The sequence below is a fragment of the Carcharodon carcharias genome, chromosome 20, assembly GCF_017639515.1.
Source record: "Carcharodon carcharias isolate sCarCar2 chromosome 20, sCarCar2.pri, whole genome shotgun sequence".
NCBI classification, from domain to species: Eukaryota; Metazoa; Chordata; class Chondrichthyes; order Lamniformes; family Lamnidae; genus Carcharodon; species Carcharodon carcharias.
In genome coordinates, this window is record NC_054486.1 from 81,872,666 (window position 1) to 81,886,933 (window position 14,268).

The 14,268-nt window shown below is 41.1% G+C and overlaps 1 protein-coding gene across 1 annotated transcript in view; it reads right to left on the reverse strand.

The window, feature by feature from the left end:
* Nucleotides 1-7,123: 7,123 nt before the first annotated feature.
* The window catches only part of LOC121292202 (TOG array regulator of axonemal microtubules protein 1), a 150,366-nt gene continuing 143,221 nt past the window's right edge, over nt 7,124-14,268 (reverse strand). Inside the window, exon 22 of the mRNA XM_041213879.1 lies at nt 7,124-8,505. Within this exon, the coding sequence (XP_041069813.1) occupies nt 8,252-8,505 (254 nt within the window). The 3' untranslated portion in view covers nt 7,124-8,251. The remainder of the gene's footprint in view (nt 8,506-14,268) is intronic.

A 14,268-nucleotide genomic window follows, 5' to 3' on the forward strand; every position in this document is an offset into this window, starting at 1 on the left:
AAAATGTTGGGTAAGTACAAGATTTAAAACTCTGATGCTGAAATAGCTTGCTGGAACTTCATGCCAAGGCTCAGAGAGACATGACTGTTACTTGGGTGAGTAAAAAAGGACAAATCCATTGGAGCCCTATCCCAACAAAGACACAGTGGTTTCAGCGGGGAGACTTCAATGTCCATCACCAAGAGTGCTCAGTAGCACCACTACTGACCGGCTCTGCAACAAACGGTGATGGAACCAACAAGAGGGAAAAACATACTTGACCTCGTCCTCACCAACCTGTCTGCCGCAGAAGCATCTGTCCATGACAGTATCTGTAGGAGTGACCACATGGTCCTTGTGCAGACATTGAGGATACCTTCCATCGTGTTGTGTGAAACTATCACTGTGCCAAATGAATAGATTTCAAACAGATCTAGTAACTCAAGATTGGGCATCCATGAGGTGCTGTGGGCCATCAGCAGCAGCAGAGTTGTATTCAACCACAATCTGTAACCTCATGGCCCAGCATATCACAGAATCACAGTGCAGAAGAGGCCTTTCGGCCCATCGAGTCTGCACCGACACGTGAGAAACACCTGACCTATCTACCTAATCCCATTTACCAGCACTTGGCCCATTGCCTTGAATGTTATGACGTGCCAAGTGCTCATTCAGGTACTTTTCAAAGGATGTGAGGCAACCTGCCTCCACCACCCTCCCAGGCAGTGCATTCCAGACCGTCACCACCCTCTGGGTAAAAAAGTTTTCCCTCACATCCCCCCTGAACCTCCTGCCCCTCACCTTGAACTTATGTCCCCTTGTGACTGACCCTTCAACTAAGGGGAACAGCTGCTCCCTATCCACCCTGTCCATGCCCCTCATAATCTTGTACACCTCAATCAGGTCGCCCCTCAGTCTTCTCTGCTCCAACGAAAACAACCCAAGTCTATCCAACCTCTCCATAACTTAAATGTTTCATCCCGGCAACATCCTGGTGAATCTCCTCTGTACCCACTCCAATGCAATCAAATCCTAGTGCAATCATATCCCTCAGTCTAAAATCACCACCAAACCAGGGGATCAGGAGGGCATGCCAATAACAGCACCAGGCATACCTAAAAATGAGGTGTCAACCTGGTGAAGTTACAACACAGGGCTTCTTGTGTGCCAAACAGCATAAGCAGCAAGTGAGAGACAGAGCTATGCAATTCTACAATTAAAGGATCAAATCTAAGCTCTGCAGTCCTTCCACATCCAAATGTGAAAGGGTGGACAATTAAACAACTTGCTGGAGGAGGAGGCCGTCCAAATATCCCCATCTTCAATGATGAAGGAGCCCAGCACATCAGTGCAAAAATTAAGGCTGAAGCATTCGCAACAAGTTTCAGCCAGAAGTGCCGAGTAGATGATTCATCTTTGCCTCCTGCAGAGATCCCCAACATCACAGATGCCAGTTTTCAACCAATTCGATTCACTCCATTGCTGAAGGCACTGGATACTGCAAAGGCTATGGACCCTGACAATATTCCAGCATTGTACTGAAGACTTGTGCTCCAGAAATTGCCGTGTCCCGAGCCAAGCTGTTCCAGTACAGCTACAACACTGGCTTCTACCTGGCAATGTGGAAAATTGCCCAGGTATGTCCTGTACACGAAAAGCAGCACAAATCCAACCCGGCCAAATACCGTCCCATCAGTCTCCTCTCCATCATCAGTAAAGTGACGGAAGGGGTCATCAACAGTGCTATTAAGCTTCACAATACCTGCTCACTGATGCTCAGTTTGCGTTCCGCCACAGTCACAACTTCTGACCTCATTACAGCCTTGCGGAAACATGGACAAACGAGCTGAACTCCCGAGGTAAGGTGAGAGGTCTTGACATCAAGGCAGCATTTGACCGAGCGTGGCATCAAGGAGCTCAAGTAAAACTGGAGTCAATGGGAATCAGGACGAAAACTCTCCGCTGGTTGGAGTCATACTTAGCACAGAGGAAGATGGTTGTGGTTGTTCCAGGACATCACTGCAGGAGTTCCTCAGGGTAGTGTCCTGGGTCCAACCATTGTCAGCTGCTTCATTAATGGCTTTCCGTCTAGCATAAGATCAAAAGTGGGTATGTTCACTGATGATTGCACAATGTTCAGCACCATTCAGGATTCCTCAGATATTGAAGCAGTCCATGTCCAAATGCAGCAAGACCTGGACAATATCCAGGCTTGGGCTGACGAGTGGCATGTAACCTTCGTGCCACAAAAGTGTCAGGTAATGACTATCGCCAACAATAGAGAATATATTGATTGGCACCCCTTCCATAAACATTCACTCCCTCCACCATCAACGATCAGTGTGTACCATCTGTAAGATGCACTGCAGAAACTCATCAAGGCTCCTTAGGCAGCACCTTCCAAACCCACAACCACTACTGTCTAGAAGGGCAAGGGCAGCTGATACATGGGACCACCACCTCGAAGTTCCCCTCCAAGCCACTTACCATCCTGACTTGGAAATATATCACATTTCCTTCAGTGTTGCTGGGTCAAAATTCTGGAGCTCCCTCCTTAACAGCATTGTGAGTATACCTACACCACATGGACTGCATCAGTTCAAGAAGGCAGCCCAGGACCACCTTCTCAAGGGCAATTAGGGATGGACAATAAATGTTGACCTAGCCAGCGACACCTACATCCCATAAATGAAAAAAAAGAGTATGGAAAGAGATTAAATTGGTAGGAAAATATGTTTTTGAGAGAGATGGAGGCTGAAGGAGAACAGTGCAGAAAGGTGTGGCAGAGGGGAGTCACCAAGAGGGAGCCTGAGGGAATCAGTGGAACTGAGAGAGAACACTGTGAGAACAATTACCAAAAATCAAGGAGCAACGTCACGGAACATCAAGTAGCTGAGGAGTGTATAACTGAAGGCGTTCAGTGAGATCAACATGATGGAGAGTATGTGTCAGCAAGCAAGGTGGTGGAAATGGAGATGAATAATTTCAAAAGGAAATTGGATGTGCACCTGAGGGAAATAGATCTGCAGGGCTATCGGAAAAGAGTAGGAGAATGGGACTGATTGGATCTTTCCAGAGAACCAGCATGGACTTGATGGCCTCTTTCTGTGCTGTGGTGACTCTGACAGAATGTAGCTTGTTGGGCTCACCTCAAGAAATTTGTCAACCATGTTGTAGCAAACACGAAACTTTCTTGTCTATAATATACATGTGGTGTGAAAAATAGTTTATCTATCATTGTCTAGCTTATTTGGTACAAAATAGTATCAAGAAAGATGTTAAGCTTCAGAGCAAGTAATTCAATTCAAACATGAACAATTTGTAGGTTTTGTTTGAATGCTTGTTTGATTGGCAGCTATTTAAATTTCTTTTTTCCATGTACAAATTTTGAAAAGTATTTCTCAGCCTGTTCAATTTAACAGTTCCTCTGCAGCCAACAGAAGAATAGATCAGAGACTGTATGGATGGTCAGTAACAAACCACCACATCTTCCACCTGTTAGGTACCCCACTGTGTCATCAGTAGTCTAGGTTGTCTACACATTTATTGTGCTAGCCATTGGTTTATGGCTGTTTTTTGTTCACTCCTTAGGACTTTCAGGAAGGCAGATATAACAGCTTTCGCCATTATATACAATTAGTTAATTTCAAACGACCACACAAAACTTTCCTAGCATCTTTCAAAAGGATACAAAAATAAATTTCCTTCCACTTTGTGCATCCTACCATGTATGAATATTTAATGTATTACATATAGCCATCTTGGGAATTGCCATATTAATAGCATTCAGGGAAAGTGGTGTGTGCAAGCCTGCAACATTCCAGTTTTGTTGTTTCAGCCTGAGGGCTGGAAAATTTTCGCTAAGTTGTCTCTATTATTGGGATTGTATATCTTTGCTGGAACTGTCAGCGCGGAGAACAAAATAACATTTTCTTTAGCCATCTGAAAATGCATCAATATTGGGAGATATGAAGGAAGCCTCACAGATGATCAAGGATTCCTTTTTTTTTCAGTGCATTCACATTCAGATTCTGCGGGAATGAAGGCCACATGGAAAAATCTACTGTGACTATAATGCAGGATTTTGAATGATAGCAAACAGTGAACCTTGGTTTCCCTGCACCAGGTTTGTTATTCTAGATGCTTTCATTTCTACCAACTTGTGTTTAAAGAAAAATTGCTCGTTATTCTAACTAGGTTAACAGCTGACACACTGGAACTGATTCATAGGACAGGACAATACAGGGATGTTAAAAGCATTTTACAAACAAAATAAAATCAGCGCTATAAAAGAGCCAAGATTTCCATTTTTGTAGCCAAGTGAAATTGAGTGAGGATAGCTACTACCGCTGATCTCCTTTATTTCTAAAATGGGTTGTAATTGCTATTTGAAACCCAGCTGAGTTCCTTACTGTTTTCTATCCCTCAATCTCAATAGTTCACTGCCTGTAATGATAGAGTGAAGACGACAGTGGCTGTACCTCCAAACATGCATTTACAGTTGCATGCCAACAAGCTCAAGTTGCTAGACACTGATATTTTTTTTAAAATGTGAAAATTAATCAAAGTAACCTTTGCTCAGGAGGAACCGAAAGGTTGATGTGCAGCTAGTTTAAGTTTTTCATTATTAGAGGAGATTGAGAACATTTTGGAATTATTTACTTTCCTCAGAAAATCTCCTATAATTCTGTGTTTGGGGAAGGTGGTGGATGTTATCTTTCAGATCTTTACAAAAATACTACTCTTGATTTGTCCAAGTGGCATGCAGAAGTAGCTTTAAATAACACATTCACTCATTTTCCCTTTCCTCTTACTTCAGTTCATAACTGATCTCCCTATCCTATCTATCTATATATATATATATATATATATATATATATACAAAGTTAATTTAGATCTACATCTTAATATTTTGGTGAACAACTATGATACTCCTGGGATTCTTACATTGGTCTACACCATTCCTGGGTAATGCGCAATTTTGAGAGGCTGTCTGTTTAATTTTCATTGTCAAGTTCAGGCTCTTAATCTGACAATTCCAGATCATTCACCCTTTGGGCGATTTAATTTAAATTGTGGCTAGAAAAAGAGATTGTTATGCATGTCTTGAATTATCAGGTTTCTATAATTACTCTGCTGTGGAGAGCTTGGTTTTATAACATAGGACATAGGAATTACCAATCTTTTAAATTTATGTTAGTCAGATTGTTAGACAGTTGATAGTTGAAAAGAGAAATTTTCAAGGCCAAGGGACAAGAGCGTAAGGTATAGGAACAGAAGTAAGCCATTCGGCCCAATGAGTCTGCTCTGCCATTCAATGATATCATGGCTGATCTGACAACCCTCAGCTCCTATCTCTTCCCCATAACCCTTGATTCCCTTACTGATTAAAAATCTGTCTATCGCTGCCTTGAATAGACTTAATGACCCAGCCTCTACAGCCCTCTGTGGTAAAGAATTAAACAGATTGATTACCCTCTGAGAGAAGAAATTCCTCCCCACCTCGGATTTAAACGGGCATCCTCTTACTCTGAGATTATGCCCTCTGGTTCTAGACTCTCCCACAAGGGGAAACAACCTCTCAGCATCTACTTTGTTAGGCCCCCCAAGAATCTTTTATGTTTCAATAAGGTCACCTCTCATACTTCTAAATTCCAATGAGTACAGGCCCAACCTATTCAACCTCTCCTCATAAGAAAATCCCTTCACACCCAGGATCAACCTAGTGAACCTTCTCTAGATTGCTTCCAATACCAGTATATCTTTCCTTAGATAAGGGGACCAAAACTGTTCACAGTATTCTCTGTGTGGTCTAACTAGTGCCTTGTATAGTTTTAGCAAGGCTTCCCTATCTTTATACTCCATTCCCTTTGAAATGAAGGCCAACATTCCATTTGCTTCCCCTATTACCTGTTGAACTTGTTTGTTAGCTTTTTGAGATTCATGCACAAGGACTCCCAAATCTCTCTCTGCTGCAGCCTTCTGCAGTCTTTCTCCAATTAAATAATGTTCAGCTCCTCTATTCTTTCTGCCAAACTGCATAACCTCACACTTTCCCACATTATATTCCATCTGCCAAGTTTTTGCCCACTCATTTAACCTGTCTATATCCCTCTGTAGACTCCTTGTGTCATCCTCACCACTTGCCTTCCCACCTATTTTTGTGTCATCCACAACACAAATTTGGCGATAGTACATTCACTTCCCTCATCTAAGTCATTAATATATTTGCAAATAACTGAGGCCCCAGCACTGATCCCTGTGGTATTCCACTAGTTATAGGTTGCCTCCCGAAAATGTCCCCCTTGTCCCAGCTGTCTTCTATTGGTTGGCCAATCCTCTATCCATGCTAATATACTATCCCCAACACCATGGGCTCATCTTATTAAGTAGCCTTATGGGTGGTACCTTATTGAGCACCTTTTGGAAATATATTACATCCACTGGTTCCCCTTTATCTATCCTGCTTGTTATCTCTTCAAAGAATTCTAATAAATTTGTTAGGCATGATTTCCCCTTCTGTTTCATTAGATTATGTATTTCTAAATGCTCTGCTATTACATCCTTTATAACAGACTCCAACATTTTCCCATGTTGGGAAATAGGAATTTAGTTAGGAATAGGACTAATGTGATATTTCTTTCAGAGCTGGCACAGGCAGATTGGGCCAAAAGGCCTCCTGCACTGCATGAAATATGAATTTAAGGTTGTGAGGGTGAACCATTTTGAGCTTGAGTACTATAAATAACAAAACTTAGATTTACCAGTTGCTCAATTTCTCCCAACAGTTTTTCCAACTACACAAACTACAAATCAACACCTTTCTGCTGCCCTGAAGATTCCCAGTTTGCTGCTTGATATGTTGAGTGCAATCAAGATTTGTTCTTGTGACATTTGGTTTTATTTTTCTTTTTTTTGGAACTTGTATCTCCTGTGGCAGGAGAAGTGTTCATAGATTTATCATTATTGGTTATGCTTTAGTGTGGTGCATTTTCTATGTGGCTGACCTTTATGAGTGATAGAGGAACACTGCTGGAACTCCATAATTTTAACAATGCATCATCAGTTTAAACATTGTCTGACTATCCTTCACCAGAAGTGTGATTTTAATTGTAGTTAGCCTCACCAAGGAGAAAAATCATAATTTCATTTGCTGAGTAGCTTTATTGCTGACAGCAACCACAGACAGGAGTCAGTAAAGACAGTCTTGAGCTCTGCTGAGGCACATTAATCTTATCTCAACTGAATTTGATCAATCAACCAAAAAATAACCAGGTTATAACATTCTCAAAAAAACAAAGATACCGCTTTTAAAGAAATAAAATCATTTACTTCCTTTAAACATTTTGTCTAAAATCATGTACCTTGCCTGTGGAGTGATGAGCAGCTTGTGCTATTGCCAACAGTTTACACAATTACACAAATGGACTTTAGTGTAATTAGTTTCACAAATTTGTAATTAAAAGCAAGATATTTTTTAAGTACGCTCACATAAAAATATGGAATATACATTTATCAAGAATGCTTTTTGAAGACAACTGCGTATACATTAGAATCTGTAACAAAAATATTTTTCTTGTAACGATCTTGGTCATGCCATGTTATGATACCTATTTTAAACACAATGTAAGGGGTAGGATTTATGTTCAACTTTCAAGCTATTAAAATAATAAATTACAACCAGCAGGTGCAAACTAATACTGTACAATACACAATTGGAGCGATAAATGCTTTTCATTTTCTATCACAGAAGATTAATATAAAACAACCATTGATTGAACTCTACCTATCAAGACCTCCAATTAGATTCTTCCCTCTACTGCCCTCCAGTGATATGGAAATGTAGCATTAAATAGAGATTGGTGGGTATATTAGATAACACAATACACCTGATTGCAAATATAGAAACATATATAATTTGATGTGCACTACAACTTTACAATAAATGACATCAATTTCCATACAGTGATATAGTGTTAAATGTCTATTAGATTCTACTGTACAGAAGTGCAAAATTAGCTGCAGTGATTTTAGTGTAAAGGTTGCTTAAGGTTACTGGAGAAACCAGACTGTATATTGCAACAATTACAGAATTTAGAATCCAGTATCAACTTGGAGCATATATAGTATGCAAACACCAAAGATTTGTTCCAGTCCTCAAAAATAAATTCATTCTGATGTGAGAAAAGTGCAGGCACTATAGGGAACACATCTGTGTTGCTATCCCTCTTATTTCCACTGAGTAACATTACTGAAATTGTTCTTTCTGGTCTTAGGGAGTTAAGTCCAGCAGATCTTGTAAGGTCTTTGCAATATGTGGTGGTCGGATTGGGGCTTGATCAATTAAGCTTTGACCCATTGGTTTAAACAAAGCCTTAGCCAGTTTAGCTGCAGCTACACGGATGTTTCCTCCACTACCAGGAAGTGAACCACTGTTCGTCATATTCCCCAGAAGATGCCACAAAACCGGCAAAACCTTCTGTTCAACAATCTGAGGCTTCCGTGTGTATAGGTCTGGTACCAGATCTGAAATGGAAAAACAAGTGGTAAATCTGATTAATAGCTAATCAGTTAAAGTACGATTGCTTGGTAGTTATGGCTAACAATTTAAGAGATAGATTAAGAGATTAAATTCCATTGTGGCAAATTTGGGAAATTAAATTTAAAAATCTGGTCTTTTGTAGGCTAGCATCATAAAGAAACATGGAAGCTGTGAGGTTGTTGTAAAAACCCAACTGGTCCACTAATGTCTTTCAGGAAAAGTACCTGATATCCCTGCTTAGTATGGCCTATAACTCCTGTCCCACTTTATCTCCTGGACAATTGCTCCCATGGTAACAAGGGCATGGTCAATTACTACTAGTTTGCTAGTGCTGCAGACATTCAAAGAACAAATAATAGAAAAATGCAACTGTTTAGCCAAGAAAGAATGCATATATACTCTGTTTTTTGTCTCAGCCATTTTCATATTCATGCTGCCACTGCCTCTTTAATTCCATGGTCTTCACATAAAATCTGCAGCACAGAAACAGGCCATTCAGCCTCTTTGACCAATGTTACTAAATTCCTGTTCCTTGCTGAGCAGCGAGTATGGGGCTGAATGAATTCGCTCCACTTTGTTGGGTCTAAACTAGCCAAGCTGCTTCAGTGATCTTTCTGAGACAAGTCACTCTTGACACTGTCTATCCAGCACTTCCTTGGCTTCTTGTTCCTCTTGTATGCAGGGCGCGCTTTCATTCATGAATTAAGCCCAAGTCATGGCATGGTTGACCTTTTGTATAAGCATTTTTCTTGTCCATACCATGTTCTTTAAAATCAATGATGCTTTGCATCCTTGACACTCCCAGTACACCTCTTAACTTACTCACCCAAATAGTGAATATGGCAACCACTGATCCAGCATGAATTCTCTTTCTCATCCTTCATAATTCATCCACTATCAGAGGTCTAGAATTCACCAAGCATTAGACCACTATTCCTTGCTAACCTAGACAAAATCTTCAAGTATGGCACTTGGAGCAGTTAGTGATACTTGGGTGAGTAGAGGCTAACTGCTACGAGAACCAACCAGTGTTTTACTCTGCACACCATTCTAATTCACACAACCAAAAACACACTTCACAACACTGTCCTTTAGGTGGACCTTCAATTTTCCCGGAACCAGTCCAAGGCGATTCTTAGTTCCTGAGGATTTACTTCTGATCTTTTCCTTTCTTAACCTGGGAGTTTTTAATCCCAGACCTGTCTTTCACAGTGAGATTTTCCCCCGGAGTTTCTTCCTCTAGAGCAAGCTAGGTGAATCTTCTAGTCTTGTTTTAACATCTCATGAATTTGGTCTTTTCAATCTGAGTGCAACTCCCACCTGCATTCCTGCGTGGTGAACAATAGCGGTGTGCTACCTATTGCTACTTTCCTGGATCCTGGCGGGCTAATCTTGTCTGAGTTTTCAGGGATACCTTAGACCCTTCCTCTCTCAAGGTCCATCTCAATGAATCAAATGGACCTTCTTTCTGTGAAGAAATGTTGATTAGCTATCCTTGAGACCCCAACTCTCTTTTCCCTCGGAAGTAAATGGGACAATTTAAAGCACAACTGTTTACAACCCAACATTCTCAATACTTTTCTGAGACTTGAAGACTCACTGTCTATTCACTGTTAGCGCAAAGGCTGTCGCCACAGTGACTCCAAGTCTGAACACCTTGCATCTTCTTCCCAGTGAAACAATGAGCCCCCTTTAATCTCTAACCATCGAATCACCCAGGCTAGCTGTCAGGCAGACTTCAGAGCAGGTCACATGACCTTTTTTATTTTACCTTAAATTAGAGGCACAGTCTCAAAACATAATCTTATGAACTTCAGAATTGTAACACAGTTACAGACGGAAAGTGCAAATATTTTTTTCCCAAATCTCCTCCATCTTTTTATAGTAAAGGAGCTCCCATTTCTCTAGGAACTCCTTATAACTAAAACCTCTTATTCTTGGTATAAATTTTGTGAATCACATGCACTTTTCCATGGTTTCAAGATCCTTCCTAAGGTTATCTAAAATTGGACTACCCAATGATTTGGTTAAGTTTATCATTAACTCTTGTATTCTGATTTGTATTCTATCCCCAAGTATAAAACCTAGGACTCCATATGCTTTATCCTAAAGTAACAGCTTTAACAACTTGCCCTGCCACTTTTAGAAATTGTTTATCCAAACACCAAATCCATATGCACCTTTTAAAGTTTTATCATTCAGTGTGCATGCTCTTATTCTTGCTTCACATTTATCTCCACTAAATTTCAGCTGGCATCCATTTGCCCAAACTACTAACCTACCTTTTTCCAAATTCACTTCCAGTTCCCTTCTTAACCATGCTCCTATTTTTGTGTTATGGTACCTGGGAGCACAATACCATTTACATCTGTCAGGGGCTATGACCTCACACTCAATATTTTTGTAAAATTTATGTAAATATCATTGTGGCTGATTTCTAAAATTTTAAAAACTGGACAATGACCATTTAAAATGGTTGAAACATGTCAATCTGGGATCCTGAACAAAAAGTGCTACTATGGCAATATCGCAGAAATTTCTGCCTCGTTATCTCTGAAAAGACACTAATGACCCCTGTGGGCTGCAGACACCAAATTCAAAGACAACTATACAAAGGCCATCTGCATTTCATAAGCCAGGCCAGGCCAACCAGCACCTATTCATCTGCTCAGACAAAGGACTCCTCAACCTTTCTTTCAAGTCCTAATGGTTGGAACACTTACCTATCTCAGGAACCAAGACAAAGGAATACATACCCTTTATCAAAGCCAGAGTGGGGAGGTGAGAGTCATGTGACATGAACCTCCAGCTGGTGGAACTGCAAAGCTCAGTCTGTCATCTTACCATCTATAAGCAGCAGCACAGAAAAGGGGCTCTGTCCAGATTGAAAACCTGGCCCCATCTACACCGTTTCTACTGGAACTTCTGTAATATTGCCTATAACATTGATTCATTTCTTCTCATGTAAAGTCAACTCCACTGGAAAAGTGAATTATACAGCATCGGGTTTCAACCCATGGTCCCCCGTGAAGGAATACCTCATTGGACTTGGATTCTGGACTCATGTGAAATGATAATCCTTTTCCCTATGGTTTTTGCCCTCTAAGTCATTCTTTTCTCTATCCCTCTTTTACTATATGAATGCACAGGAGGCTATGGTGTGACCCTGCTCCTGCATTTGAGTGTGTATAAATAAATTAACCCTTTGAGATCATCCTATCTCAAGTTTGCTGTGGGGTTATCAACAGAAAATTGGATCACACCATAACTGAGGGAGAAGAAAATCAAAGCATCTTTCTCTTTACGGGCGGATAGTGAGAGGAGAAATCAGGGCTGTTTAAATTAACCCCCAGTCCTGTCTGTCATCCTTCAGATAGAAAAAAAACATTAACCACTACTCTCTATTCTGTTCTTTAACCAAATTACTATGCATGCTGCCACACTCTCTAAAATACTGTTAGCCATTTTTTTTTAAATCATCAAGCCTCCTATTTGGCATTTCAACATTTTTTGAAAATCGTTGGCAAAGCCAGCATTTATTGCCCATTCTTAAGTGCCCTTGAGAAGGGGTGGAGAGCCGTCGCCTTGAATGCTGCAATCCATGTGGTGTAAGTATATCCACAGAGCTTTGGGGGGTGGGGGAGAGCTCCAGTTCCAGGGTTTTGACCCAGTGACAGTAAAGGAATGGTGAAATAGTTCCAAGTCAGGATGGTGTGAGACTTGGAGGAGAACTTGCGATGCGTCTGCTGCCCTTATTCTTCTAGTTTGTAGAAGCTGCAGGTTTGGAAGGAGCCTTGGCAAGATGCTCCAGCGCATCTTTTAGATGCTACAGACTCCCAGTGGTGGAAGGAGGGAATGTTTAAGGTGGTGGATGAATTGCTGATCAAGCGGGCTGCTTTGTCTCGGATGGTGTCGAGCTTCTAGTGTGTTGCTGGAGCTGCACTCATTCAGGCAAATGGAGAGTATTCCATCAACTTCCTGACTTGTGCCTTGTAGAAGGTGGAAGGCATTGGGGAGTCAGGAGCTGAGTTACTTGTGGAGAATTCCCAGTCTCTGACCTGCTCTTGTAATTTTTTTTTGGCTGGTCCAGTTAAGTTTCTGGTCAATGGTAACCCCAGGATGGTCATGGAGGGGGATTCAGTGATAGTAATGCCACTGAATGTCATGGGGAGATGGCTAGATTCCCTCTCGTTGGAGATGTTCAATGCCTGGCACTTGTGTGGTGCAAACATTTCTTGTCACACTGTTATAATCCAAAAAATCAGTTGGGGAAGAATGATAATTGAGCCAATCTTTATTCAGTCTTACATTTATTTACAAAGTGAAAAATTACAAGCATATACCTCCTAATTTTACTCCACCAGAACTTTAATGAGTGTCTTTTTATATGCTCAAGCGAAACCCCAATTTATGCCCCTTACCTGCATATACTTAAATACAATTGATATACAATTGACACTTCTTAGCTCAAGCCTGAATGTTGTCCAGGTCTTGCTGCATGTGGGCTTGGGTTGCTTCTGTATCTGAAGAGTTGCAATTGGTACTGAACACCATACCATTATAAGCAAACATCCTCACTCTGACCTAATGTTGCAGGGAGGGTCATTGATGAATCAGCTGAAGATGGTTGTACCTAAGGCACTACACTGAGGAACTCCTGCAGCTCGAACTGAGATAATTGGCCTCTAACAAACAGAATATCTTCCTTTATGCTACCTATGACTCCAACCAATGGAGAATTTTCCCCTCCATTCCCGCTGACTACAATTTTTTATGGGGCTCTTTGATGCCATACTCGATCAAATGCTGCCTTGATGTCAAGGGCAGTCATGCTCACCTCACTTCTGAATTTCCATTCTTAGGCCTAAGACTGTAATGAGATCTGGAGCTGAGTGGACCTGGTGCAACCCAAATTAAGCTTGAGTGAGCAGGTTGTGGCTGAGTAAGTGCCTCTTGATAGTATTGTTGACTATGGGAAGTAGACCAATGAGGCTGGATTAGATTTGTCCTGCTTCTGGTGGACAGGACATTCCACATTATTGGGTAAAAGCCATTATTGTAGTTGTATTGGAAGAGCAGCTTGGCTCACAGCACAGCTATGTTTTCATAGCACAGTAAAAGTTTTCAATACTACAACCAGAGTGGTGTTGGGTACCAGAGCCTTTGCTGTATTCAATGCCTTCAGCCGTTCTTTCCTTCATGTCTAGTGAATTGAATTATTTTAAGATTGGCATCTATGATGACGGAGACCTCAAGAGAAGGCCAAGATGGATGATCCATTTGGCACTTCTGATTGAAGATGGTTGCAAATGCTTCAGCTCATCTTTTGCACTGATGTGCTGGGCTTCGCCATTATTGAGAATGGAGAATGTTTTTGGAGCCAAAACTCATGTCTAAATATGACAGGGCTGCAGAGCTTTGATCTGAGCAGTTGGTTGTGAGATCACTTAACTCTGTTCAAAGTATGCTACTTTTGCTTTTTATGCATATAGTCCTGAGTTACAGCTTCATCAGGGTGGTGCTCCTGAGCCACTCTTGGTGATGGACATTGAAGTCCCCCAAGCAGACTGCATTCCATGCCTTTGCTACGGTCATGAAACTATCATATTTTTCATAATAGCATTGTGGGATATTATAAGGTAGGCTTAAGCATGGTTGTGTGGGTGGCTGATTTAATTGAATTAGAGTCAGATAGAGTGCAAGGTTGAAACTATCAAAATAGTTAAGTGTAAAAAGGGTATTTGAAA